Source organism: Salvia splendens, chromosome 9 (assembly GCF_004379255.2).
Source record: "Salvia splendens isolate huo1 chromosome 9, SspV2, whole genome shotgun sequence".
Taxonomy (NCBI): Eukaryota; Viridiplantae; Streptophyta; class Magnoliopsida; order Lamiales; family Lamiaceae; genus Salvia; species Salvia splendens.
Genome location: NC_056040.1, coordinates 664,297 through 691,505, shown reverse-complemented (window position 1 = coordinate 691,505; position 27,209 = coordinate 664,297). Strand labels below are relative to the sequence as shown.

General features: G+C 37.3%; 5 protein-coding genes and 1 non-coding gene across 8 annotated transcripts; 5 read left to right on the top strand and 1 right to left on the bottom strand.

The window, feature by feature from the left end:
- The first annotated feature begins 3,049 nt into the window (after positions 1 to 3,049).
- LOC121749395 (DNA-directed RNA polymerase II subunit RPB7-like) lies at positions 3,050 to 6,270 on the top strand. The gene is made up of 7 exons (XM_042143968.1): positions 3,050 to 3,174; positions 4,306 to 4,450; positions 4,556 to 4,721; positions 4,810 to 4,860; positions 5,280 to 5,345; positions 5,452 to 5,520; positions 5,960 to 6,270. The coding sequence occupies exons 2-7, from the start codon at positions 4,335 to 4,337 to the stop codon at positions 6,023 to 6,025; spliced, it is 534 nt and encodes a 177-aa protein (XP_041999902.1). The 5' UTR covers positions 3,050 to 3,174; positions 4,306 to 4,334; the 3' UTR covers positions 6,026 to 6,270.
- Positions 6,271 to 6,469: 199 nt separating this feature from the next.
- TRNAG-GCC lies at positions 6,470 to 6,540 on the top strand. Its single transcript has one exon. It is a non-coding gene; the product is annotated as a tRNA-Gly (tRNA).
- Positions 6,541 to 6,773: 233 nt separating this feature from the next.
- On the bottom strand, positions 6,774 to 10,104 carry LOC121748959 (malonyl CoA-acyl carrier protein transacylase-like). The gene is made up of 10 exons (XM_042143551.1): positions 9,679 to 10,104; positions 9,020 to 9,105; positions 8,415 to 8,481; positions 8,092 to 8,234; positions 7,953 to 8,001; positions 7,731 to 7,868; positions 7,565 to 7,645; positions 7,316 to 7,492; positions 7,152 to 7,238; positions 6,774 to 7,002 (listed from the first exon to the last, which is right to left on the bottom strand). The coding sequence occupies exons 1-10, from the start codon at positions 9,991 to 9,993 to the stop codon at positions 6,940 to 6,942; spliced, it is 1,206 nt and encodes a 401-aa protein (XP_041999485.1). The 5' UTR covers positions 9,994 to 10,104; the 3' UTR covers positions 6,774 to 6,939.
- A 2,194-nt stretch (positions 10,105 to 12,298) lies between these two features.
- Positions 12,299 to 14,983, top strand: LOC121747578 (cation/H(+) antiporter 24-like). Its single transcript, XM_042141653.1, has 3 exons — positions 12,299 to 12,601; positions 12,712 to 13,716; positions 13,790 to 14,983. The coding sequence occupies exons 1-3, from the start codon at positions 12,407 to 12,409 to the stop codon at positions 14,963 to 14,965; spliced, it is 2,376 nt and encodes a 791-aa protein (XP_041997587.1). The 5' UTR covers positions 12,299 to 12,406; the 3' UTR covers positions 14,966 to 14,983.
- A 1,016-nt stretch (positions 14,984 to 15,999) lies between these two features.
- Positions 16,000 to 19,805, top strand: LOC121746999 (cation/H(+) antiporter 24-like). 3 transcript variants are annotated; one of them, XM_042140973.1, is made up of 6 exons: positions 16,000 to 16,313; positions 16,460 to 17,464; positions 17,565 to 18,697; positions 18,971 to 19,021; positions 19,092 to 19,253; positions 19,329 to 19,805. In XM_042140973.1, the coding sequence occupies exons 1-4, from the start codon at positions 16,119 to 16,121 to the stop codon at positions 18,984 to 18,986; spliced, it is 2,349 nt and encodes a 782-aa protein (XP_041996907.1). In that variant the 5' UTR covers positions 16,000 to 16,118; the 3' UTR covers positions 18,987 to 19,021; positions 19,092 to 19,253; positions 19,329 to 19,805. The 3 variants fall into 3 exon arrangements, with proteins under 3 accessions (XP_041996907.1, XP_041996906.1, XP_041996908.1); XM_042140972.1 differs by having other exon boundaries at positions 18,971 to 19,253; XM_042140974.1 differs by having other exon boundaries at positions 16,183 to 16,317; positions 18,971 to 19,253.
- A 1,512-nt stretch (positions 19,806 to 21,317) lies between these two features.
- Positions 21,318 to 24,140, top strand: LOC121748403 (sorting nexin 2B-like). Its single transcript, XM_042142732.1, has 5 exons — positions 21,318 to 22,468; positions 22,562 to 22,771; positions 22,970 to 23,230; positions 23,577 to 23,663; positions 23,843 to 24,140. The coding sequence occupies exons 1-5, from the start codon at positions 21,452 to 21,454 to the stop codon at positions 23,921 to 23,923; spliced, it is 1,656 nt and encodes a 551-aa protein (XP_041998666.1). The 5' UTR covers positions 21,318 to 21,451; the 3' UTR covers positions 23,924 to 24,140.
- The last annotated feature ends 3,069 nt before the right edge of the window (positions 24,141 to 27,209 follow it).

Here is a 27,209-nt window from a genome sequence, read left to right as displayed (position 1 = left end):
TGCCCGTGATAGTGTATTTTCCTTCCAATTCTTTAATTTTTTGTGTACTTGCTTCAGTATCATCCCAAACACTAGTTCTTCGATTTCCCGATCACAGTTGGAAGGCCTAAATACTTTTTATGGAAAGGCACATCGTTAATCCCCAAAATCTCACAAATTTTGTTCTTTCTTTGGTCATCAATATTTTTGCTCACAGTTAACTCGAATCTGTCAAGATTAATCTTCTGCCTAGAGGCTTCTTCATATATGCGGAGAATATTTTTCAATGCCAAAGTTTCCCTCTCACTTGCACGGCAGAACAAGATGCTATCATCGGCAAAAAAGAGGTGAGACACTAGTGGTGCAGAGCGTGCAACCCGAAAACCATGGATCTGATTACGTGCTTCAACCTGATACAAAAGAGTAGACAAAGTTTCTGCACAAAGGATAAACAATTAAGGAGAAAGTGGATCCCCTTGTCGGAGATCTCTTTCTGGGCAAAATCTATTGGTAAGCTCACCATTAATAATGATTGAGTAAGAAACAGATTAGACACAATTCATAACCGTATTTATCCAAATGTCACAAAATCTCAATTTAGTGAGGACCGCCTTTAGAAAAGGTCATTCCACCCTATCATAGGCTTTACTCATATCTAACTTGAGAGCAAGTATCCCGTTTCTATCCTTAGTCTTTTTTTTTTATAGAATGGAAAAATTCAAAAGTTGTCATAGCATTATCAGTTATCATCCTGCTCGGAATAAAAGCACTTTGGTTTACAGAAACTATAAAAGGAAGGATATCTTTTAGTCTGTTAGCCAGCACTTTAGTGGCAATTCGAACAACAACATTACATAGACTTATGGGACGGTAATCTTTAGACGATTCTGGATTAAGAACTTTAGGGATTAACACAATATGGGTTTCATTTAAAGGGGCGTGATCAATGGTGCCATTAAGAAAATCAATCACTGTGTTAATTGTATCATGAGAAACCACATGCCAAAATTTTTGATAGAAATTAGGATTCATACCATCTGGTCCAGGCGCTTTAGAAGGATGCATCTGTCGAAGCGCTCGATTGATCTCCTCTTTTGTATATGGCTTTGAGAGACTTTCATTCATATGCTCTGTAACCTTTGTGTTAATGGCCTCCAAAGCTGTCTCTATCTCCTTGCAACAATCATACTAGAAACTATTATATCCACAAGGTTCAGTTCTAAAAACTTTTAATCTATTAATTTTTTTAAAAAATTTACTCAAATAAATTATGTCAAAAAAATTTATTTCCAAACTATATAATTTATGTCTATATGCGACATTTGTATTTAAGAGAACAAAAAAGGATTGTTAACTTCTATAACTATTTTTCGTACCTCCGAATAAAAAATCCTGGATCCGCCATTGCATGTACGCCATTTATTAGTGTTTTCCGGCCAACCATAAATCCCCGAGAAGATCCAAGAATCATGTTGCCCCTTACTTGTGAGACGTCCCAAAATATGGTTAGTGGAAAAAGTGATAAGCTCAAAATCGACCTCCTCATCCCATAAAATGCAAAGTCCTCCCTTCCGTTTCCTTTTAGTGCTTCACTATAAGAGTTAATTCTGTGATTTTGTTCCGCTCTTGTGTGAGGAAGACTTGATGGGATATTACATTTATTTATGTGGAAAGGTTAATCGTCTGGTGGGTGAAACCATGTGGTGGAGTAATGGTGAGGTTGAGAGTTTCAGAATTTGAATGAGGAGTAGTGGGATTTTGATATTGGTAAACGGGGCTGGGAAGACATTTTTGTCTCTTCATCATTCTCTGCATTCTCACAATAGCCACAAAAGTATCATATTCATTTTTCACATAAATACAATGCCAGTCCCACAAAAATATTAAGAAAATTATTCAATAAGCTTTAGAAAACAAAGAACAAAAGTCATTTTTATTTGAAAATTTAATTTTTTTAGAAGTGAGAACTATAATCAATTGGTTTATAAAATGTGTATAAGTAACATGCCATAGTATTTGATACTAAAAAAAAGTAGTTTCTCGCTTTGTTTTCGTGCTCCATTCGTCTCACAATAAGAGTCAAATTTGTCATTTCGGTCTGTCCTGCTATAAGAGTCACATTTTACTTTTACCATAAATTGTAAGTAGGTCTCATATTCCACCAACCCACTTCACGCACATTCTATTATAAAACAAATATAAAAAGTAGACCTCATATTCCACTATATTTTCCAACCCACTATTCTTTACATTTCTTAAAACTCGTGTCCACATTAAATGCGACTCATATTGTGGCCGAAGGGAGTATTACTTTTATCTTAGACTACTAGGGGTGAACAAAATATCTAAAATATGAAAATATGACCGGGACCAAATAGAAATTTAAATATTAGTTTCAAAAAATTTTGGATTTTCGGTTGGTATTGTATCATAATTAAAAAAAATATATATTATTTGAGATTCAGATGGATATTTTAAAATTTAAAATCCAATAAATTTATATACTTCATATAATAATAAAAATAAATTATACTTCATCCATCCATGAAAAATAGTCTTATTTTGACATTTTGGGATGTCCAAAAAAAACTAGTCTCATTTCTAAAAATAGAAAGTTTTTCTCTCATATTTTACCTACTTTCTCTCTATATCTGTCTTACTTTACCTATTCTTTCTTCTTATCTATTACTTTACCAATTTCTCAGTAAAACTCGTGCCGTTCACAAATGAGACTATTTTTTTGGATAGTTATAAACCTAACAAATATAAAATCTCTGTGTTGAGCAATTCTAGTGATATTGGCTAGATTTGGAATTTTGCTATTGGGTTTTAGAATTTTAATATTAGATTTTTTAATTTTTATATTATCATGTAATTATTTTTATACTTAGATTAGTTAACCAACCATCCCAAGCAAAACTAAAACTCAAACAAAACTTTAATTGAGTTTCATGTTTTTGGGCTTTCATATGGGGCCTTCTAAGCTATGAAAGAACCCATTTACAGGCCCAATCTATCATAATTTTTAAAATCTAAATTAGTTATTCTTTCTAATAAAAATGAAAAATTACATCAATTAATCTCGCGTTGCTTTGTCACACACACACCCAGAGACGCACTGCTCTTCATTCTGAACGGCTGAACCTTAGCTCAGCGGCCGCGGCGTTCTATTCAACCGGCTCCCGACGTAATAAGGTCGGAAGTAGCAGCATCATTGGCCGCTACTATAGAAGTAGCAGCATCGCTGTGATTCGTTGTTTTTTTTTTTGTGAAATAATCGCGATTTTGAGCTTAAAATCCCTAAATTTTGAGCTAAGAATTCGTTATTTTTTTATAAGTCGTTTTATTAATGATATAATCGTGATTTTGAGCTAAAAATCTCTATATGTTTTGCATCAAAACTTGATTTGAATTTGGGATATGGAATGAATAAAGACCTAGTACAAAGGACATGAATTTGTATGGGATTGATCCCTAGAGCTCAGCGGCCGCGGCGTTCTATTCAACCGGCTCCCGACGTAATAAGGTCGGAAGTAGCAGCATCATTGGCCGCTACTATAGAAGTAGCAGCATCGCTGTGATTCGTTGTTTTTTTTTTGTGAAATAATCGCGATTTTGAGCTTAAAATCCCTAAATTTTGAGCTAAGAATTCGTTATTTTTTTATAAGTCGTTTTATTAATGATATAATCGTGATTTTGAGCTAAAAATCTCTATATGTTTTGCATCAAAACTTGATTTGAATTTGGGATATGGAATGAATAAAGACCTAGTACAAAGGACATGAATTTGTATGGGATTGATCCCTAGAGCTCAAGTTTTCATCGTGATTGAGTATTTTTGTTTTCATTATTTTGATTTCTCCAATCTTACCTCTTTCAATGGGATACGAACCAAATCAAGCAAGTTAGCTCAAATTGTAGAAATTATCAATGGTTTAGAGATATTTCAAAGTTCATATCCATCTTAGTAAACAACGGATTTGCTTATTCAATTTTAAATATATTTAGGTTAATCCTCAATAGTAAACCCCCTCTAATCTTTCATGTAGATCTTCTTCTTAATTTTTTTATTTTACCCCTTGATAGTCTAAGATGATGTGAAGAACTTTTCATGTGAAAATGTCTAGTTGCTTGCTAAGAGAATGACTTTATACTATGCATAGATGTAGGCAAGCTCAACTATGCAAAATCATGTACTCCTAATTCTGTTTAGTATCCAAACTGGAAAATTATGAAGTTCTCAAGTTCCAACTTCCAAGTTGCATGATTATTCTTTTGGAGTTCAAATTTTTCAATAAGACACTTGAACATAGTATTGCTTATCAGATCTTAAGTTCTTCAAGAAGGGGAGAAAGATGTTTTTCCACATGGTATTGGAGAGAAACATGCAACTACACCCTCGTCACTTTGGCCGTGATCTACGGGATAAGCTTGTAGCCAAGCTCATGAAAGATGTTGAAGGCACTTGCAGGTTACTGAATTGTGATTCTACATTCACATATTTGTTTTTTATTTCTGGGTGTTGATGTTGGTTGAAAAATGAGGTAATCACTCTTCGTCTATTGTGTTGTTACAGTGGCCACCACGGGTTTATTGTTGCAATAACTGGGATTGAAAGTGTTGGGAAAGGTCGGATTCGTGATGGAACCGGATTTGTTGTTTTTCCAGTTAAGTACCAGTGTGTTGTTTTTCGACCTTTTAAGGGAGAGATTCTGGAAGCTGTTGTCACAATGGTTAACAAGGTAATATTTGTGATTGTCGTACCATTTTGATGTCATGCTATATGTATATGCATTTTTTCTAATGCATAAAATGCTTTGATTTTTTCAGATGGGATTTTTCGCTGAGGCTGGTCCTGTCCAAATCTTCGTGTCCAATCATGTTAGTGGTTTTATTTTTTTGCTTTTTAGCTATATTTACTCTCTTACTATTATGATTATTATTTACAAATTACAAATCTCTACCTTGCTTAGGATGATATCATCTCGTACTAGTTAATCCGCATTGTAAAAGTCTGGGCATAATTTGATAATGGCTACAAAAAGTCTGGGCATAATTTGATAATCATATTAACTGAAGGATTTGGAGTCAGTTGAAATCTATTATAACAAATTTATCGAATGTTGTTCTGATAAATTCTTTCTACAATGGAACAGTGTTCATGACTCTTTTTTTAAAAAACTATTTCTGTCTGATTTGAATTTATTAGATTTTAAATTCACATTATATTGAATGATTTGAAATCTCTCTCTCTCTCTCTCTCTCTCTCTCTCTCTCTCTCTCTCTCTCTCTTTCTGTAGTTGATACCTGATGATATGGAATTCCAACCTGGTGACATCCCTAATTACACTACTTCTGATGGATCAGTATGTAGCCCTTCCTCCATCTTTTTTCTGTCACAAGAACATGATTGCTGATCTGTAATCAGTGTAATTAGTAAGCCCCTTGGTTGTTTATTCAAATCATTGACAGGTCAAAATACAAAAAGAAAGTGAAGTCAGGCTGAAGATAATTGGAACTCGGGTTGATGCTACTGAAATTGTATGCCCTCTGTTTATTTATTTACACCCAAGAACTACTTTTTTCACTTTCGTTTACCTTGTTGTGTTTCATTGCTCTTGGCTATCTCATGACTTTGATAGCTTAAATTTCTCAAATATATACTAGACTACTACTTCTGTAGTTATATCCATGGACGTGTGATTGGTCGAGTCTCACTTAAATGATACTATTGATACCCTATGTTTACAAACTGTTCTGCACCAAAGTTGTAGTTCTCCCTCAACAATGTTCTGCTTCCCTTGTGCTTTCTGTATCTATATATTATGAATGATTTCTTCTTGGTTGAAAATTCAAATTCTGTGTATAATAGTATAGAGCCTTTGATTGATGCTATGCTTTTTACGGGTCTACCGTATCCGCGCCTCTTCCTTCAACCCTATAGCGCCACTAGCTATGACATTTTGGTTTGTTTTTACAGTTCTGCATCGGCACCATCAAAGACGACTTTCTGGGTGTGATCAGTGACCCGGGTGCAAACTCATGATGTGTTTGGTAGGTCGTTGAACTTGACTTGACTGCATTGTAATTTTTACAGCTGAATTGTTGGAGTAAACCAACCTCCTCAAAATTGGCCTCAGTAGCTACTAGTTGAATGTTGAGTATGATCTGTAATGTTATTTTAATTTTATGGAACCTGGTGTGAAGTTTGTGAGAAAGATATCACGCTGACATTTGTGTGTAGAATTTAAATTTATAGTACTACGACTACTAATGTTTTTGTATTGTTAATAGAGTATGTGCCTCATGTCATTAGAGGGATAAACTTATCAAAAGTAGCTAATTTTTGTAAACATCGCAATTGTGACTGAAAATGTTTTCATTTTTAAGTCAAAATTGATTAAAATTGAAACGTTGCAATGCAATTACCGCTGATATTTTAGCATGATCTGTGGAATTTATAAATAAATATACAACATGCAAATAAGAAGCACCAGTGGTCTAGTGGTAGAATAGTACCCTGCCACGGTACAGACCCGGGTTCGATTCCCGGCTGGTGCATTTCTTATTTTTTTTAAATGCCTATTTATATTACACAAATAATTTTATACTCCTATGATAATTTGGGTTTGTCAAATTTCTTATCGTATATTGTCACAACATGACTTTAAGTTATTCCAGAAAGTTGTTGGAAGTAGTTTGTACAGATATTTAAGGTTGCGAGTACATTTTTCTTAAAACACTATTTACCCTAAATAATTGTAGAGTAGCTTAATAAGCACTACCAAAAGCAATGAAAGTTGGAAGAAACTCAATAAATTATCCACAAATATGGACCAATGTATATCAAGCTCTCACTTTAATATCGCAAAACATAACCGTTTATTGCTTACGTCCCATTTGCCTACACAGATAGGTTTCGGCAAAAAGCAGCTCAAAAGGCTCGAAGAAGCAGATGCTTTAGGCACCAATGTTCTCAATGACAGCTCCTTTATCCATCCTTTTCACAATGCCAGCTATCACCTAAAGCGGACAACAAAAATATGCTCAGTTTTGAAAGAAAAAAAAAAACAAGTTGGAAATGCTAGTTACATTGATGTTGGCCGTTTATTTGGCATCAAAGACATTCGGAATTTCATTATGATATAGAATATGGTATGTTTGAATGCTACCTTCCCTGGTCCTAATTCATAGCTTTTTTTCAATCCTCTGCTCAACAAGGTCTTCACGGTTGTCTCCCATTGGACGGGAGAGGTCACCTGGAATTGTCGACAAGATACGAATGATTGGATGGTAATGTGGTTCCGGATGAGAATTGATGGAGGCTGATGTTTACCTGGCGAGCCAGTATTTTCTTGATTGTTTCTGGGACGGCATGTGGCTCTGCATCAACGTTGGATATGACTGGTATTCTTGGTTTTCTGATTACTGTTGATGCCAAAGCTGCTTCTAATCTTGATACAGCAGGCTCCATAAAACCCGTGTGGAAAGCTCCGGCAACGGCTAACCGGACCTAAGATCATAGTTGAGGTCAAACATCTAATGCACATATTGAGACAGAGCAATGCTGAGAGGAGTGGATTACTGTCATTCGAGCTTTAAATGCTTTTGCCTTTGCTTCAACTGCTTCAATTCCTTTAAGGCCCCCGGAGACAGCATAGTTTCCCTATGAGAAACAGTACTCAAATAAATTATTTTTGGTTATTAGGAGAGTTGTGTTAGGATAAACTAACTCTAAAATCTGAACTTACAGTGCACAAGAAATTGGCAATTTGAACTTTATTTGCTTCGTCTACATCTTCGTTCGCAGCATCGCAGAGTGCCTGCACTTTATCAGAGTCTAGTCCAATAATACTAACCATGGCACTTTGAGCAGCATCAGCGGCGTCCTGGTGGTAACAAGAGAATAAGTTTTTATATCTAGGAGCCATGACGATAATGCACATAACTATTACTTAGTTGAAAGCATGTACCTGCATTGCCTCACCCCTTAACTTGACTAGCTTAAGCCCATCCTCAAAGCTGAACCACAACAAGAACATCATCAGAGACTAGATTTACTCGAAGCATAATGCTACCTGAACAAAACAGTTGATTCGGTTGGTAGTATACCTGAATGCTCCAGCAAATGCAAGGGCCGTGTATTCTCCTAAGCTTAGACCACATGTGACATCAACAGAGTCAATTATTTGCTGACCTCCATCGCGAGCTCGAAGCACCTCAACTGCTGCTAAACTTGTAACATAGATAGCCGGCTGGGAAATTGATCCAGGAAATATATAAGTTCATCAGTTCCTTTTTTTTAAACAAGAAATGTAGTATTTTGAGAATTGGGAATGTGTGTCCATTGATAAAGTTTCTGTTTATCCTCTTTCAAGACTTCGATAAGAATGGTTTTTTGATAATACACCACGACTCAGGATATGACAGTTTACCTGGCTTAGGACAGTGGAATCAAGCTTCTCTTTTGGCCCAGTAATGCAAATATCCAAAAGGTCGAACCTTAATTCATCAAAAGGAATGGTGTAAGATACTGAACTTCTAACATTAGAGAGGAAAATCAACCAAAAGAGATCCTCAAAAGTCAAAACCAGTTCGAATGGTGATATCATAAGTAAAACAGCCCATCATTTGAACATGCCGCAGCCATCAGTTAAACAATCCCAAGTGACTTCATCATGTCATGATAAAACCATTACGCCTTCTGTTTGTGCGTATATTATAACGACACATTAGCCTAATGTCAACACCTAAACCTCGCATACAGTCATATTTCGATATTGCCAATAAGAGCCATTGGTAACGGACAGTTGGACCATCAAAAAGAATTAAGGTGACAAAAGTTAGCACACCTCAAGGGAGCATCATGTGGCAACATCGTTAAGTTTCAACTTTTTCAATTATTCAACATGATATTCATCTGTGATTAATTTTTACAATATTTCAGGACATAAGATGTCAAAATTCGACAACAAATCACTATAGCCAATAGATGTAAGATTTGGTAAAGCAAATAATTACCGCACAGTAACGAACCTACCCTAAAATATCATTAGCTCTCTTGTATAATTCAGCTGCAGCAGGCACCTTTTGAGCCTCCACTCCCATTCCAACAGCTTGTGCACCCTTCAAAGTAGTACAAATATGATTAATAGCACAAATAGGACCCAACAGCCTTCAGTGAAGCATCAACCCAACAGCCTTCAGTGAAGCATCAACAGATAAACCAGAACAAAATCCTAAATGCATTTTTACACAGTGACAGTTCAGTGAGTAAACATGACCTTAATTTTTTGTGCCTTTTGGCTTTTGTCTTTTATAGTCAATCTGAGATCAATGAAATTTAATGATTTCAGGGATAGAATAAAATTTAACAATTTGTATAGCTGAACAATCAAAATACAGAATTAACTGCCATAAGCATTGAAACCTTCAACAAATTGGTCAGTAGCGCATCATTTTAAAACAAAAAAAAACTGAAAATAGGCGATTTAGTAGCCAGTAGAGTAATATTCCAATCGTTGCACCTTCAAATAGTAGTAAACAATTCACTGCAGTTCATCGTGAAACACTGAACTATTTATTGTAAACAAAACAACAATGGGGCTACTAATCCTAAACTTAATCATCGAATCCGAGCTACACAGCATCAACCACACACATAAAACAAAACTGCAAAAGCTCAAATCGAACACAGACCTGGCCGGGGAAGAGGAAAGCAGTAGAAGGCTTATAGTCCTTGAACAATGCATCATCGACGACCGCCGCCTCCGATCCGACGGCGGCGCTCATGGAAACCCTAGATTTCCCCAAATTAAGCCGCGACAAACTCCGGATCTCATTTCTGAATCCCAGGCTGACGGAGCTCCTGAAGGAATCGGTGTCGCTGAATGCGGATTTGGAGAGAGAAACCGAGGGGAGCGCGACGGCGGAACTCATTGCGGCGGAGGGAGGAGTGAGGAGAATGCGATGAAGTGGGAAGCAGTGGTTGTGGTGGAAGAGAAGCGTATGCATAGAAATTAAGGGAGTGTTTGGCGGAGTAAACAAAGAAGATGCTTCAGAAATGTCGTTAGCCGGATTTAGGCTACCGCTGTCCTTCCGCCCACTATGCCTTAGTAAATGTACTATAGGTTAGTTTTTTCGATAAATATTCGATTCTGTTCCATCGTTTTTGGTTACGTTTATTTTAAAATAGAAATCTTTGACGTGATATATTACTACCAATGGCGGACTTGAGAAAAAAATGGTAAAGTTAAACATGATGAATACCGTTATCGCTAGGGTGGGTCTAAAGGTGCAAAAACAATGTCACCACGCCGATTGCTAGCAATGAATGACGAACGAAGAATGAAAATAGCCAAAATCCAAAGGATTATAGTGCAATTGTTACACCGTTGCCCTTATATACAATAAATAAGGTTGTCGACAGTGTTGAATGACAAAGACACATTTCACGATGTCAATAACAACAAATGACAAGTGAAGATAGCCTTATAATCAAAGAGTTGGGGTGCAAAAAGCTTAAAATAATGAAATTTTTGGGTCTGTATACCCTGATGTTGGGGTCAAGTCACCCCGATCCCATCTGAATTCATTATTAAATATGACAAATCTATGTAACTATGTTGATTTATTTAAAATAGAAATTCTTGACGTGTTAGTTGGGAATATATTACCAATGGCGGACTTGAGAAAAAAATGGTAAAGTTAAATATGATGAATACCGTTATCGCTAGGGTGGGTCTAAAGGTGCAAAAACAATGTCACGCCCATTGCTAGCAATGAATGACGAACGAAGAATGAAAATAGCCAAAATCCAAAGGATTAATTATAGTGCAATTGTTGCACCGTTGGCCATATATACAATAAATAAGGTTGTCGATAGTGTTGAATGACAAAGACACATTTCACGATGTCAATAACAGCAAATGACAAGTGAAGATAGCCTTATACTCAAGGAGTTGGGGTGCAAAAAGCGTAAAATAATGAAATTTTTGGGTCTTTATACCCTGATGTTGGGGTCAAGTCACCCTGATCCCATCTGAATTCATTATTAAATATGACAAATCTATGTAACTATGTTGATTTATTTAAAATTTTGCATTAATTACGAAAATATTAACTTCTTTATAGAATTGTTTATACTATAAGAAGTTAAGCCCCTATAAATAAAACTTACTAGCATGAGGATGGATAGTCAAAACTTACTAATGCATAAAAGGGAAAGAAGCCCACAGCACTGGGCCGCTCAGCCCAACTATACTTAAAATAAAACTTCCAAAAAACACAACTTAATTATTTAGTTGCAAAAAATTACTCCCAATTACTATTACTCCTATTTATTTTTAAAATATCAATAAGGTTTTGGTCGTAGTTACTCAAACTCATACCTAATTGTGTTAGTGTACCATAAATATCCGATATATTTGTTCAACAAAAATAGTCTTACCAATATGTTTTATTCTTAAAAAAGAAAAGAAAAGAAAAGAAAAGTGAATAACTAAACTAAATTACTTGAGTAGAGTTCAAATTGAAACTATAGTTAAGTATAAACAATCACATTCTACAGCTCTTACATTTTATTATACTGAAAGAATTAGAATGGGGACACAATAATACAAATTAAATAATCAACTATTGTCTACCATTTTTAATTTTATTTATTCTATGTCTAATTAATATTTGCCTTTTTTTGTCACTATCCCAACATATCACTTTATTTGACTTGGAACGTAACTCTAATAGACTACAAGAGTAATCATGCTAATCTTATTGCTCAGAATTATCATGTTTCCTACTAGTAATAAACTGATAATTAAATATTAGTACTAATTATTTTGCTCAATAGTTAATAATTTGGCAAAAAATACGATCAACCTTGCAACCTTAGTCAATATTAAAGTAGATACCACATCTTAAAGAATTTATATAAACTATTTTCATGAACATGTAATTTCAATCTTAGTCAATATTAAAGTAGACATATCTCAAATTAAAAAAAAATGCAATTTCTATATATTTTGAGCTATTAGATGGAGTATATAGCCAAATGGAGGCATAAAAGTCAATATACGTTTAACCTTAGAGCAATGTTTTTTTACTACAAAATTCATAGCAGTAATTTTCTATTTTACTTCATAGCTAACTTCTACTATAATAATTTGGCCTATCTATTTACATCTATTTAATTCATTTCACAAAACTAACATTGGCATTATATAATTTCATTCACAATTGGCAAGAAAAAATTTCAGTTTGACTATATTTATTTCTGCTAATTGGAAACAAGAATAAACACAGAAAGCTGAAGTTACGCTTAACCGTTAAATTAGTTTCCTCGTCGTCCGTCAATGCATGGAAGTAAGACAAGAACCCTTCTCTACTGTAAAGCAATGGAATAATTCTAGAAAAACCAGAAACCTTCAAAATGTCAGCAGCGACTCCTTACATATGTCGGCAGAGACCAACCGAAAATCTATTAGGCGTTTTCTTTGGCCAAAATCCATTGAATTCCTCTTTCGCCCTATTTATGTTGGAGCTATCGCTTATCATTATCATTTCTCACGTCGTCCGCCTCCTCCTCAAGCCATTTGGGCAGCCTAGAATCATTCCGGAGATCATTGTGAGTGAATTCTAGCATCTTGATTTGTCTGTTAATTTTGGTTGCATGTTACTCCTTGTGTTTGTTGAAATGTTTGTATGAACCAAAAACCTAATTTTTTATATGTGTAGGGCGGAATTATAATGGGGCCATCCGTGTTATGCCGAAATGAGAAGTTTCGAACGTATATGTTCCCTGATAATGCGTTTTATGTGATCCAGAATATGGGAGTAATGGGGTTCATGCTTTATCTCTTCATATCTGGGGTGAAAATGGATATATCTGTAGTAAAAAAAACGGATAAAAAGCATTGGTACATTGCCCTATTTGGGGTGATGGTGCCACTTTGTTTTGGCATAGTTGTTGCATATTATTGGAGGAAGTCTATGGCTCCAGAGATTGTGCAAGCTTCTTCGATTTGGGGGGTGACCTCGTCGCTTGCAATGACGGCCTTTCCTGTTCTTTACCCGATCATGAAGGAGCTCAACTTACTCAGCTCTGAAATGGGGAGGGTGGCCCTATCCATTGCATTGATTAGTGATGTGATAGGCATGAACGGTGTAGTTATATTCGAGGCCACCAAGCAAGGAGAAAGGCGGCCTATGGCTGCTGTATGGTACCTTGTCTCGTTGATTGTGGTTCTAGCATCTCTATTTTGTGGTCTGAGACGGCTCCTGCAGTGGATTATCCGGACAACCCCTGCAGGGAAGCCAGTGGATCAGGCTTATGTGGTTGCCTTATTGTTGGGGGTTTTTGCCATTGGTTTTGTTGCTGACGCGTTGGGGCTTGCTATTGCCAACGGGCCGTTGTGGCTTGGCTTGGCTGTGCCAGATGGTCCTCCGTTAGGAACCATTCTGGTGGAGAAAAGTGAGACCATATTGGCCAACGTTTTCATGCCATTTTCGTACATGTATGTAGGCTTGTTAACGGATCTGTCATCCATGAGCGGCCACTGGAATTACCTGCGGCCGCTGCTTTATGTGGTCTTGACTGGATACGTCATGAAAATGATTTCCACCTTCGTTATTGCCCGTTTGTTAGACATGACCACCAGAGATAGCCTCACCGTGAGCCTTATAATGAGCTTGAGGGGTGAAGTGGAGTTTTTGTTGTTCATCCATTGGATGGATTTTAAGGTACCTTCCCGTCTTAATGCAGTATATTGCTCTCTCTCTCGTGATGCATATGATCTTTTTGTGGCATCTGCAGATGGTGAAAATACCAGAGTTCTCAATGCTGGTCATATTGACAATATCAGTGACTACTTTAGTTGCGCCGTTGATCAGGATACTACATGATCCTACGAGGCCATATATGTTGAACACGAGACGCACAATACAACACACTGCGCTTGACAATGAGCTTCGTATTATAACGTGTATTGAAGATGAACAGAGTCTGTACGGAGTGATGGAATTACTCGATCTCTTTAATCCAACGGCTAGCAATCCTATTGCTGTCCATGCTTTACGCCTAATTGAACTTGTTGGTCGTGCCAACCCAGTGTTCATTGACCATGAAAGGGAAGAAGAGAAAAATGGAGACGAAGGATCCAGATTCAGTTCGATACATAATGCTCTGAAGATTTTTGGTGAGGCTAGAGGTGACTACGTAAAGATATATTCTTACACAGCGATCGCCCCTAAGAGATGCATGCATCAAGACGTCTGTGAGCTAGCTCTTTCTAAGCAAACTTGTTTGATCATTATACCGATTCCCCAGGTGATAATGGATCACATGAAAGGGTCGCCGACTAAGAAATCAGCCTCTCAATCCCTAAGTGCTATTGTGCTGAATCAGGCCCCTTGCTCTGTCGGAGTTCTAGTGAGCAAGAAGGAGTACAGAAATGTAGTTCCTGGTGTTACGAGTAGCTCAATGTATCACTATATCCTTCTATTCTTGGGCGGAGCAGATTCTAGAGAGGCGCTTTCTTATGCAGACCGTGTTGCTAGATGTCCGGATACATCACTCACTGTTGTCAGGTTTCTTGCATATGAAAATGAGGGAGACATCGCTATGGAGAAGAAGCTTGATGATCAATTGGTGACGTCTTTTTGGGTGAAAAACGAAGCTAAAGAGCATGTAACCTATCGGGAGGCTGTAGTGAAGAACGGGGAGGAAACTATGGCTGTTATTAATGCAATGAACGATAAGTGCTATGATCTTTGGATCGTGGGAAGAAACCACTTAAATCCTATTCTCCTTCAAGGACTATCGAGTTGGGCCGAGATCAGTGAGCTAGGAGTTGTAGGAGAGTACATTGCCTCCTCGGATTTTAGCAGTAACGGTTCGGTTTTGGTGGTGCAACAGCAAATGTTAATGGGGCACAGAAAGAATTCAGAAAGTCTATTTGGAAGATTCTTGTTGGATGAAAATTGGAAGTAGCTAGTCCATATATAACCCTTAATTGCAGTGTTATTTTAGTCTTAGGAAATCAATGTTTAGACACAAATATGAGTAATAAATGTGATTTTTGCTCTACTTGATTAAGTGAAGCTGTAAATGAATGTTAGTTTTCTTCCTGTGTAATACAGATTCTTGTGGCAAGAATAGATCACTAAGTTACTTGTTTCTTAAATTTTACTCTATTTGGTTTGCAACATATTTTGGTAGTCCTTTTTATTTTGTAGTGAGTCTTCGCCTATAAAGGAGGGAGATCGGGTGGAGGAGCCTCGACAGACTGCACATTCCCCGACCCATTTTCGACCAAGAATGACATGGCCAAGTCCCACGGCTCACGTTGCCCTTGTTGTCGAAAGCAGCAGGGTGGCGGATCCCATAGCATTTTTTTTTGGGATCCATTGTTCATGCTCAGTGGCGAATGGTTTTGACGTCTTCTTATTTCTCGAAAAGAAATATATAGAGATCGGGAATCATGTTTTATTTAGCCGATTCTAAGGGAAAATTAGGCCGAGGGGGTTCCTCGGAAATCCTAGGCTGTTCGTGTTGGCCACGAAGCGCGTTGTTTGCCCCGAATGATATAATGGGCACATGGAATTGTGTATGAGGAGGAGGTAACAATGAGATTTAAACGGAGTATAATTTTTTCAAACAAATACTATATAAATGATGTACTACATGAGGTTAATTTGCGAGCAACAATGGTGTAATCATATAAAAAATGCTTGATAAACTGTGTTCGCTAAATCCTCCAGTGTATTGCAACAATACTAATAATTCACATCCAAATAACATATAGTGTAAATTGAGCTTTGTAAAATCAATAATATAAATAATGCTCACATAAGTTTGTAACACAACATTTCTCATTTATTTATATAAGATAAGATAAGATAAGATAAAGATGATAAGAAATTAAATGATTAAGTTTATAATTGTGAATAAAATACTTTGTAGTATTAATCTACAAGTACTAGTAGTAGTATATAAAATGGGAAACAAAACTATACACACAAAACTGAAGTTACGCTAAACCGTTAAATCAGTTTCTCGCAACGTCAATTCATGGCAGCAAAACAAGATCCTCTCTGTACTGTAAATCAATGGAGGAATTCTGAGAAAGCGAGAAACCTTTCAAATGCCGGCGAATTATCCTTATATATGTCGGACGAGATACAACGAAAATCTACTCGGCGTTTTCTATGGCCAAAATCCGTTAAAAGCCTCTTTTCCCCTAATTATGGTGGAGCTAACATTTCTCATCATTGTCTCTCGCGTCGTGCGCCTCCTCCTGAAGCCATTCGGGCAGCCAAAGATCATCTCGGAGATAATTGTGAGTGAGTTCTAGCATCTCCATTCCTTTCAATTTGTGTTAATTTTGGTTGCACACAAGGTGTTTGTGGAAATGTTTGTATGAAACATAACCTAATTATTTTACTATGTGCTAATTTGTTTTTTTCTTCTTTGATTGATGTGTAGGGCGGAATTATACTTGGTCCATCTGTGTTATGCCGTAATGAAAAGTTTCGAATGTATATGTTCCCTGATAATGGGTATTATGTGATTAAGAATATGGGAGTAGTAGGATTCATGTTTTATCTTTTTATATCTGGTGTGAAAATGGACATATTTGCAGTACGGAAAGCGGATAAAAAGCATTGGTACATTGCCCTATTTGGGGTGATGGTGCCACTTTGTTGTGGCATAGCTGTTGCATTTTATTGGAGGAAGTCTATGGCTCCTGAGCTGGTGAAAGCTTCTGCGGTTATGGGGATAACCTCATCTTTGGCTATGACAGCCTTTCCCGTTCTTTATCCGATCATGAAGGAGCTCAACTTACTCAGCTCTGAAATTGGGAGGGTGGCGCTATCCATTGCAGTGATTGGTGATGTGATAGGAATGAATGGTGTAGTTATATTCGAGGCCTCCAAGCAAGGTGAAAACCGGCCTATAGCTGCTTTATGGTACATCATCTCGTTGGCTGTGGTTCAGGCGTCTATATTTGGCGGTGTGAGACAGTTCATGATATGGATTATCAGGACAACCCCTGTAGGGAAGCCGGTGGATCAGGTTTATGTGATTGGCATATTGTTGGGTGTTTTTGTTATTGCTTTTGTTGCTGACGCGCTGGGGCTTGCTATTGCCAATGGGCCGTTGTGGCTTGGCTTGGCCGTGCCTGATGGTCCTCCGTTAGGAGCCATTCTAGTGGAGAAAAGCGAGACCATATTGACCAACATTTTCATGCCATTTTCTTACATGTATGTAGGCATGGTAACAGATCTTTCGTCCATGAGCGGCCATTGGGAATATCTGCGGCCGCTGCTTTATGTGGTCTTGACTGGATACATCATGAAAATGGTGTCCACTCTTGCCATTGCCCGTTTCTTGGACTTGACCATTAGAGATAGCCTCACTCTGAGCCTGATAATGAGTTTGAGGGGTGAAGTCGAGTTTTTGTTGTTTATCCATTGGATGGATTTCAAGGTAGCCTTATATCCGTAATACTCGTTGCCACTTATCAGTTTTTGGTGCACAGTCGATCTCTCTCCCTCTTTCTCTCATGATCTTTTTGTGGCATTTGCAGATTCTGAAAGTCCCAGAATTCACAATGCTGGTCCTGTTGACAATAGCTGTGACTGTTATAACTGCGCCCTTGATCAGGATACTCCATGATCCCGCAAGGCCATATATGCTGAACACGAGGCGCACAATACAACACACTTTGCCGAACAGTGAACTCCATCTTGTAACGTGTATCAATGAGGAAGAGAATCTGTATGGAGTGATGAATTTACTAGAGCTTCTTAATCCAACTGCTAGCACTCCTATTGCTGTCCATACTTTACGCCTAATTGAGCTCGTTGGTCGTGCCAACCCAGTGTTCATCGACCACGAAAGTGAAGAGGAAAATGGAGCAGAAGGATGCAGATTCAGTTCAATACATAATGCTGTAAAGATTTTTGGTGAAGCTAGAGGTGAGTACATAACAATGCATTCTTATACAGCAATCAGTCCTAAGAGAAGCATGCATCAAGACGTCTGTGAGCTAGCTCTTACTAAGCAAGCGTGTTTGATCATTGTACCGGTTCCCCGTGTAATAATTGATCACACGATAGGAACGCCGGCTAGGAAGTCAACCTCTCAATCACTGAGTTTTAACGTGTTGAAACACGCGCCTTGCTCGGTAGGAGTTCTAGTGAGCAAGAAGGAGTACCCAAGTCGTGTTTATGGTGTTTTGAGAAGTTCAATGCATCACTTTATCCTTCTATTCTTGGGCGGAGCAGATTGTAGAGAGGCGCTTTCTTATGCAGACCGTGCTGCTGCTAGATGTCCGGATATATCACTCACTGTCGTCAGGTTTCTCTCGCACGAAAATGAGGGAGACATTGAAGTGGAGAAGAAGCTTGATGATCAATTGGTGACATCGTTTTGGGTTAAATACGAAGCAAATGAGCATGTCGTCTATCGAGAGGCAGTGGTGAAGAACGGGGAGGAAACTATGGCTGTTATTCATGCAATGAATAACGTGTGCTATGATCTTTGGATCGTGGGGAGAAACCATGTAAATCCTGTTCTCATTCAAGGACTATCGAATTGGACTGAAATCGGTGAGTTGGGAGTTATTGGAGAGTACATCGCCTCCTCGGATTTTAGCAGTAACGCTTCAGTTTTGGTGGTGCAACAGCAAATATTAAGAGGCCAGAGAAAAGAATTCAGGTAGTCTAGTTGGACGATTCTTGTTAAATCAAAATTGGAAGAAGTTAGTGCATATGTAGACCTTAATTGCAGTGTTAATTAGGCCTTAGGAAATTACTTACAGTAATTTAAGTAGTGAATATGTGAAGCTTTTTGATCTACTTAGTTATGGGATGGATGCTGTAAATAGATGTCATTTTCTTCATGTAATACACAATCCAACTTGTGGCAAGAAAAGTTCACTAAGTTACTGCACATTGTTTGGAATATGTTTTGTTATTCCTTTTTTTGCAGTGACTCGACGCAGTAGAAACCTCGAGATGATTTGTAAATGAAACAACGAAGGTAAGCATGTCAAGTTCTCCCTGTCTTCACACACTAACTTGGCAATTTCTTGAGTTGGTTCTGTCAACAGAGTAGATGTAGCAGAATGGATGTGAGTACAAGAAACTCGAAGATTCAGGTGGAGGAGCATCGACAAACTGCTTCTACCCCGCCCCATTTTCGACCAAGAATAACGCCTTGGCCAAATCCCATCTGAGATGGCTATGGAGTCGACAAAAACTACATAGATGTGGTAAGTTGCAAAGCCATATGAGCAGCATTTACCTGTATTTTTTTGCAGCAAAATGAATCACGGTCACGTTTATAGTGTTGCAGAGAGGTGGGTCGACAAGGTTATATCATGAGTATCCCTGCCGGGGTTGAAATGTAGGGGATGGTCCTCGGTTAAGACAGTGGTATATGTACATTTGAGCCTACTTGAGCTTCTACGGCTTAGTTCAGCGTTGTGGTTGATACTGACCCCGACTCATGTTGGTCGTGTGGTCGAATGGTTGGAAAATATGTAGTGAAAAGGCCATGTTGATTTTGGTAATAGGCTTGTAAGAGCGGGGTGCTTTGGGGCAGAATGAAGGAGACGTTCATGACGCTCAGTGGCGGATCCATCGTTCGTGCTTAGTGGTGAATGGTTTTGACGTCTTCTTATTCTTCGAAAACAAATAGCTGTAGATCGGGGGATTATAGTGTTTCCGTTCGATCCTAAGGGAATATTTAAATCATATAAACAACACAATATAATTTCGACTCTTAAAAGAGCACGGATGTGGGCCCGGATCCACTTTTATTACTTTTTTACTCCCTACTCTTAGGCAAAAGCACAGCACCCACATCCATGCTTTTCCACAATGACATGCTCAAATGTCTCACCATTCTATTATTCAATTTAAATAAACACATTTTCACAATATTAAAATGCATTAAAAATACCCGGAATACTATTACAAATTACAAAAAAATTAAAAATTACATAATTAAAATCCTAAAAATTAAAAATTACATAATTAAAATGCTAAAAATTAAAAATTACATAATTAAATTCATAAAAGTAAAAAACCCACTACTCGTGGCCGAATTTCGCCCAAATGTGTTTGATTAGGTCTTCTTGTAGCTCAGTGTGGGTTCGGGTATCCCGCATTGTGTTTCTTGTTTCGATCATCTCGCCCACCGTCGTATGCACACCTCAGCGTGGGGGAGACCTCGCGGTTAAGCTTCCGGCTTCATCCTCGTCGTAAAAGTTAGCCGCTCTCGGTCCTTCATCAGCTATAATCATGTTGTGCAAGATAATATGCGTGTACATGTTGTCGGCGATATTCTTAACGTACCACAGTCGAGACGGGACCTTCACAATGTTGAATCGGCCTTGAAGGACCCAAAAAGCTCTTTCGACGCATAATTGAACATAAATATTAAAATTTGTTAAAACATAAATATTTGCATAATTGAACTGGAAAGAAAAAAAAGAAAAAAATGAGTTAAAAGTTGAAAAGTCAAAATAGACGCGCACTCTTAGAAAATTGTACTTTTAAAATTTATATTACGTATACTATTTATTTCTTGGGAGTTGGGTCTTCTTCTTCCCCAAAAGGCCAAAACCATGGCAGCTAATTTTATTTCTTCATTTGCCTCTGCATATTTTTCAAGCAGAAATTCATTTCAGCCCCTTCCATCATTCAATCTCCAAAAATTTAGTCTTTAATAGTATTGATTTAAGAAGAGCTGAAGATTGTATATTGAAATTTTCAAAGAATTTAACAGTAGAAAATAAAGAAAAAAAATTTGTTAGGCATGTGCTTAAGCCCCTCCCCAACTCTACCTGTGTCCGCCAATGCTTCGGGACCTCTTTGGGGATGTCCGCCAATGCTTCGGGACGTCTTTGGGGATGTCCGCCACTGTGCAGTGGGAAGTCCTTATGACGTGACAGGAGGTGTTTTTAGGAATTACGCAGAGAATTTCGCCGGGAATTCCGCGCCAATGCTTTTAGGAATTAATAGTACGCAATTACTGTCAACCGATAAAGAGAAACCAACAATTGAAGCTAATCTTGCACGGTCGGACCGAGGATGCTGCCCGGTAACCCGATTTTCGATGAAAATATGTTTGAGAAGCATCTGTTGAATTGAGCTGGTTAAAAGCTTGAGGCCAAACTCCAACTCGAACATGTTATTATTATTAACTCGAACAAATATTTATAATCATATGGTAGTAATTTTTAAAAATTCGTTTAGATATAGGAGTATGTATCTTGGTTTTTATGACGTCATTATCACATATTTATTTATTACCCAGCCATATCTGCAGTTTTTTTTTTCTGGTGGAGGAACAAGAAGTGAAGGCGAAGTTCATCAACTCTTCAATTAGCTCTCCCCAATTCGATCCAAATTCCTATGCAATCCGATCGAAATCCCTAAAATTTGCAGACTCACTCTACGAATCATGGGATCAGGGAAGAATCCCCACCCAAATAATGGCGAAAGAGAAGAATTTCTCCACCCCCTTTCCGCCGACGACAAATTGCAAACCCTAACCCTCACCGGCGACGGCGAGAGCAACTTCAATGGCGAAGTCTCCACCTCCAATTCCAATTCGCACTATCGCAGTGCCATGCCCACACTCTCCTCCTCCTCCACCGAGCAGCCGCCGTCGGCCGTGTCGGATCCCCTCCTATTCCCTCCGCAAAGCCCCTATCTCGATTCACCATCCTACGCGGACGTCATGTTCCATCCCTTCCCGGAGACCAACGGCAACGGCGAGATCTCCGGCGATTACTCAATTCCGTCGCCTCAATCTCAGCCTTCCACCTCCGATTTTCTGAGAATCAGCGTTTCTGATCCGCAGAAGGAGTTCGAGCCCGGCGGCAATACCTACGTTAGCTACCTGATCACGACGAGCACGAACGTGGCCGATTACGAGGGCTCCGATTTCAGCGTGCGGAGGCGGTTCAAGGACGTGGTCACGCTGTCGGATCGGCTGGGTGAGGGCTACAGAGGGTTCTTCATCCCGCCCCGGCCAGATAAGAGCCTGGTGGAGAGCCAGGTGATGCAGAAGCAGGAGTTCGTGGAGCAGAGGAGGGTGGAGCTGGAGAAGTACTTGAAGAGGCTGGCGAGGCATCCGATGATCCGGAAGAGCGACGAGCTGAGGGTGTTTCTGACTGTGAAGGGGAGAATGCCGCTGCCCACAAGCATTGATGTGGCGTCAAGGATGCTTGATGGGGCCGCGAGGCTGCCGAAGCAGCTGTTGGGGGAGTCGAGCAGCGTGATTGAGCCACAGGACGTGGTCCATTCGGCTAAAGGTGGAAGGGATATGCTGAGGTTCTTTAAGGAATTCAAGCAATCTGTTGTGAATGATTGGGGCAACGCCAGGCAATCTGTGGAGGAGGAAGATAAGGAGTTCTTGGAGAAAAAGCTCAAGTTGAAGGATCTCGAGCAGCATCTCACAAATGCAGCGCAGCAGGTTTCATTTGTGTGCTTAAGCATATTAAGTTCTGGTTTTAGTTCGAATTTCATCATGTCTCCTGATTTTTGTACTCCTATTATGAACTGGTAGGCAGAATCATTGGTCAAGGCACAGCAAGAAATGGGAGAGATCATGGGAGAATTAGGGCTGGCTTTTATCAAGTTAACCAAGTTTGAGAGTGAGCAGACAACTTCAAATACCCAAAGAGTGAGGGCTGCTGACATGAAGAATGTAGCTACTGCAGCTGTTAAGGCGAGCAGATTGTATCGAGAATTAAATGCGCACACTGTGAAGCATTTTGTAAGTCTCAACAAGTTCAGTTCTTACTTATCTGATATTTCCAATTTGAGTTCTGAATTGAAAAAATGGAGTGATGACAAAAAAGATTAACTTTTTCTTGACGATAGCTGTCGCATCATCTATATAAGAGTTAAATACCTTTATTACCTTCCTACCAAAAATTGTGATTTAGTTTTTGAATTTTAATTTGTATTGCAGGATTCATTGCTTGAACACATGGGAATGATGTTAGCTGTACACAATGCGTTTGCAGATCGTTCTAGTGCCTTACTGACAGTGCAAACTCTTATATCAGAATTGTCTGTCTTGCACTCAAGAGCTGATAAACTTGAAACTTCGTCATCTATAATTTTTGGTGGTGACAAGTCAAGGGTCCGCAAGTTGGAGGACCTAAAAGATGCCATTAGGGTCACAGAGGATGCCAAAAGTTGTGCCACCAAAGAATATGAAAGGATTAAGGTAAGAACTAGATTGTTTCCATTAAATTTTTCAAGTGAGATTTGTTGTTTTACTTATACTGAACGAAGTTAGGATTCTGATCTACTACACATGAAGTTTCTAATTTGGTATCTTTATTTTAGAACTCTTATTTTCAATATGGAGACGATTTGAAATTGAGGTTTAAATATGTTTGTACCGGAGCTGCTTCCTGTTATTACTGCTTCCTGGTTTACTTTAGTTGTTAGCTTATAGATCCATTATTTGTTTAAACTGTGGTCATTGTAGTTTTTCTCAAGTTTTGCTGTAAATATCTGTTTCGCCTTACTTCTCCAGAACATTGATGTAAGGAGTGGTATGATCACAGGAAAACAATAGGACGGAAATCCAAAGGCTTGACGAAGAAAGAGAGGCCGACTTCCTTAACATGCTGAAAGGATTTGTCAAAAATCAGGTACCTCCTTTTCCTGTGCAATAATAACTCCCCTCTTATTTCTGCCTTTCAAATGCATCGTCTCAATAATACATGCTGCTTCATGAAATGTTGCAATGCTCGGATATCTATCTATAGATCACGCACATGAAATGGATCTATCAACACCGGACACCTAACAGTTGCCATGATCGTTGCAGGTGGTGTACAGTGAGAAGATTGGAATCGAGTGGACTAAAGTGGCGGAGGAAACGAGCAGATATGCAAGGGAGAGCACGTAGAGGACCTGTGTATATGATCCGATTCTTCTTCCACTTTTTTGCTAAGAGAAAATTAGTCTTAATGTTATTTCTTAATTGGTTAGACTATTTTTTCTTGTTTTGTAAAGAGGTTGTTTGTACATCCTCACAACATCGAGTGTAATGCTGTAACCATTTTTACTTGCACAAAATGTCTCATACTACTTCCTTTAATATCATTTGTTGAACCATTTCTGGATGCTGATTTTTTTTTGAGAATACAATAAATCAACAAACCCTCAATTTATTGCAGAGGGAATTGGGGATTAGTTCTAGGACTTGGCTTTTATTCAAGGGGAAGGGGAAGAGAGGCAGGCCGTGGCTGGGCTGGTAGCTCGATAGCCTTTTTTGTTAAACTTTTTCCCACATAATCAAATTTTAAAATATTAGAAATTGGTAACAAAGTTAATAGAAAAATTAGTCGTGCTTTAATATATTCATTTTATTGTTGATTATTAATATATCTAGTGTTATACCCGTAAGATGTATGATTGAATTAATTTCATCACATTAAATTTATATTTTAAATGTACAATGTCAAAATATAAAATTAAACAACTTTAGAAATCAACCAAGTGCATACACTTATTTAAGGTAACTGTACGGAAGTTGCATTATTTATGAAATTATTCAAAGCTTCCAATAACCACTTTCTTATCTCCACCACAAAATAGCAATCATAATTTTATATTGTATTAATGGACAATACAAAACACTTCAAAAAAACCACTCACATTAAAAAATTAATACACAACAATAGTCATCAATACTAAAGAATATTAAAATATATAGAAAGGTAAGCTCAACACTTAAAACTCTAAGCACGAATATAAAAGTAGTTACAAATTAAATAAACAAAGAAACCTTAACTAAACAAAAATACAACGTCACATCTCACTCTTCCGTTCATATTTCTGCAATCCACTTCTGCCACAGCTTACGCATCAACCAATTTATTCATTATTCTCGATCAACTGACGGTCCAACATCAAATTGCATTATCTCGGAATGAAGAAAATGTTGACAACTAAATATCAATTCTCAAAATAAACTACAAATCTAATACATATATGAAATGGCTTTAATTTTATGCGTAAATAATTGAATATAAATAATGCTTTAAACAACACGAAATTAACCATGAAACATAATATGATCAAAAACTTCCATAACCGGCGCGATTATGGAAGAAGAAAGCTTCCTTGAACTCTTCTTGATTTAGTGGCGCAACTCCAACACTAAGAATTTGCTTCTCTTTACACTAAGAAATTGCTTCTCTTTCTTTCCTTCGTATTCTGTAACATGTATGATTTAATGAGATCAATATTTATAGGTGACAAATTCTAAGCTTTTCCATAAAAATGGCTATTTAAAATATATATTAGGAGCGTTTCTTTTATTAAGAGTAGTTGACCGATTTCATAGAATCATAGGAATTGATTCTCTTAAATTCTAACGGTTAAATTTAAAATTATAATCATATATAAGCTGACTAATTTGATCACATTTATGGAAATGATATAAATACTTAATCTGTTATAATTATTAATTGAATCAAAATTATATTCTTTGATTCTTGGTATAGTTTTCAGGGGTTTAATCAAGAACTCAATTCAAAAGTTAAATGACTATTTTGCACATATACTCACAAGTCACAAATTGTATGCATACACTTTTGTCAAATATGGAGCACTTTTTCCTTTTATTTTTTAATTCTATATAATTATCTTTTCTTGTTGTTATAAATTCTATTTTCTTGAAAAATTAATTAGGTGTTAAGTTATACTAACATGAACGATAGGTGTTAAGTTATAGTAACATGGATGAACAATTATCATGTTATGCATATAATTGTAAGAGAAATAATTAGAGGAATACATCGAGTAGATTACCGTCGTTCCGAGCAAATTGTAGACGAGGCTCTGTCCACACGACAACTTTGAGAAGGTCCAACCTGCATAACACACAATCTATAACCAAATATACTTTTAAGGATTTAAAATCATCAAGCCATAGGGGATTAAACATAATAGTACTAAGTTCATGTATAAAATTCAGTTCTTTCCTCTTCATTTAGATTAATTTATCATAGCCTGATTCTTGGAATAAAGGTTCTTTGGTACAAGAATGTAATAAAAATAAGATCTCTATGCATATTTAATTTGAATGTCACATAATATGAATCATCTATGTCAATAATCCGAATTCAATGCATACAACCATTAACAATTAATAAAGTTAGTCCCATTCTACATGAAATAAGTAATATATGGTGAAGGGTGGCTACCAAAACAACCATCACACTTTTTCTTTTCTTTTTTTTTCACACTTATGCTAATTAAACTTGCACCAAACATATTATCGTGATTCGTTTATAACTAAATTTCTGTGTTCAGCTTATACTTAACAAGTAAGTAGAAAAGTGAACTTCAGAATTGATCTATGAAAATAGGGTTAGCACCTTGTAGTCCATGCAGTAGAAAAAAGAATCACGTTTTGAAGTATCTCAACTGACTATTTTGCACTTTAAAGCCACTGGGTGAGTAATTATATTCATCTCATTATTACAGTAGTATTTTTTTACACAGGTAGGAATATCATTTATGGATTCATTTTTTTTATATGACTTGTGTGCTAGGATAATGTGAAGTATATACATGCACAAATTGGTCACATATTGTACTCCTAATTATTAAAAAAATGTATTGCGGGTGAGGAATACATTGTAAGGAAGTTGATATCAGTATATTATGTGTTATTAATTTATTATGTAGTTCGTTTAAATGCAAATTACCTACTAATTTTATATGGACAAATAAAAATGGTAAAAGTAACTATTTTTCTAGAGAGGTTGTTTTTCTATTATTCGTCGAATTTACTATTCCCAAAAACTTACACCAAGATTCCAACATTTACAAAGAAAATTATGAAAATTAATCATTTCAAACCAATCATTAATTAATTGTCCATTGCATCACGGCACACTAGAGGGATTTGCATAAAATTTGACATCTAACTATTTTCTTAGTTCTTTTTTATTTATTTTTGCTGTAATGTTATTATTCATTTCCAAATATTTATTTTTTATAGTCATTAACTTGGAGATCGGGTAGCATATTTAGCAATTTTTTCGGGATCAGATACTCGATTTTTTCAGACCGGATATCCATTGAAAACCATTAATTCCTCCCTATAATTAATCCATGTAGCACATTTAATAAATTTTAGAACTCATGTTACTTGATTATTGACTCATTTAAATTAATCA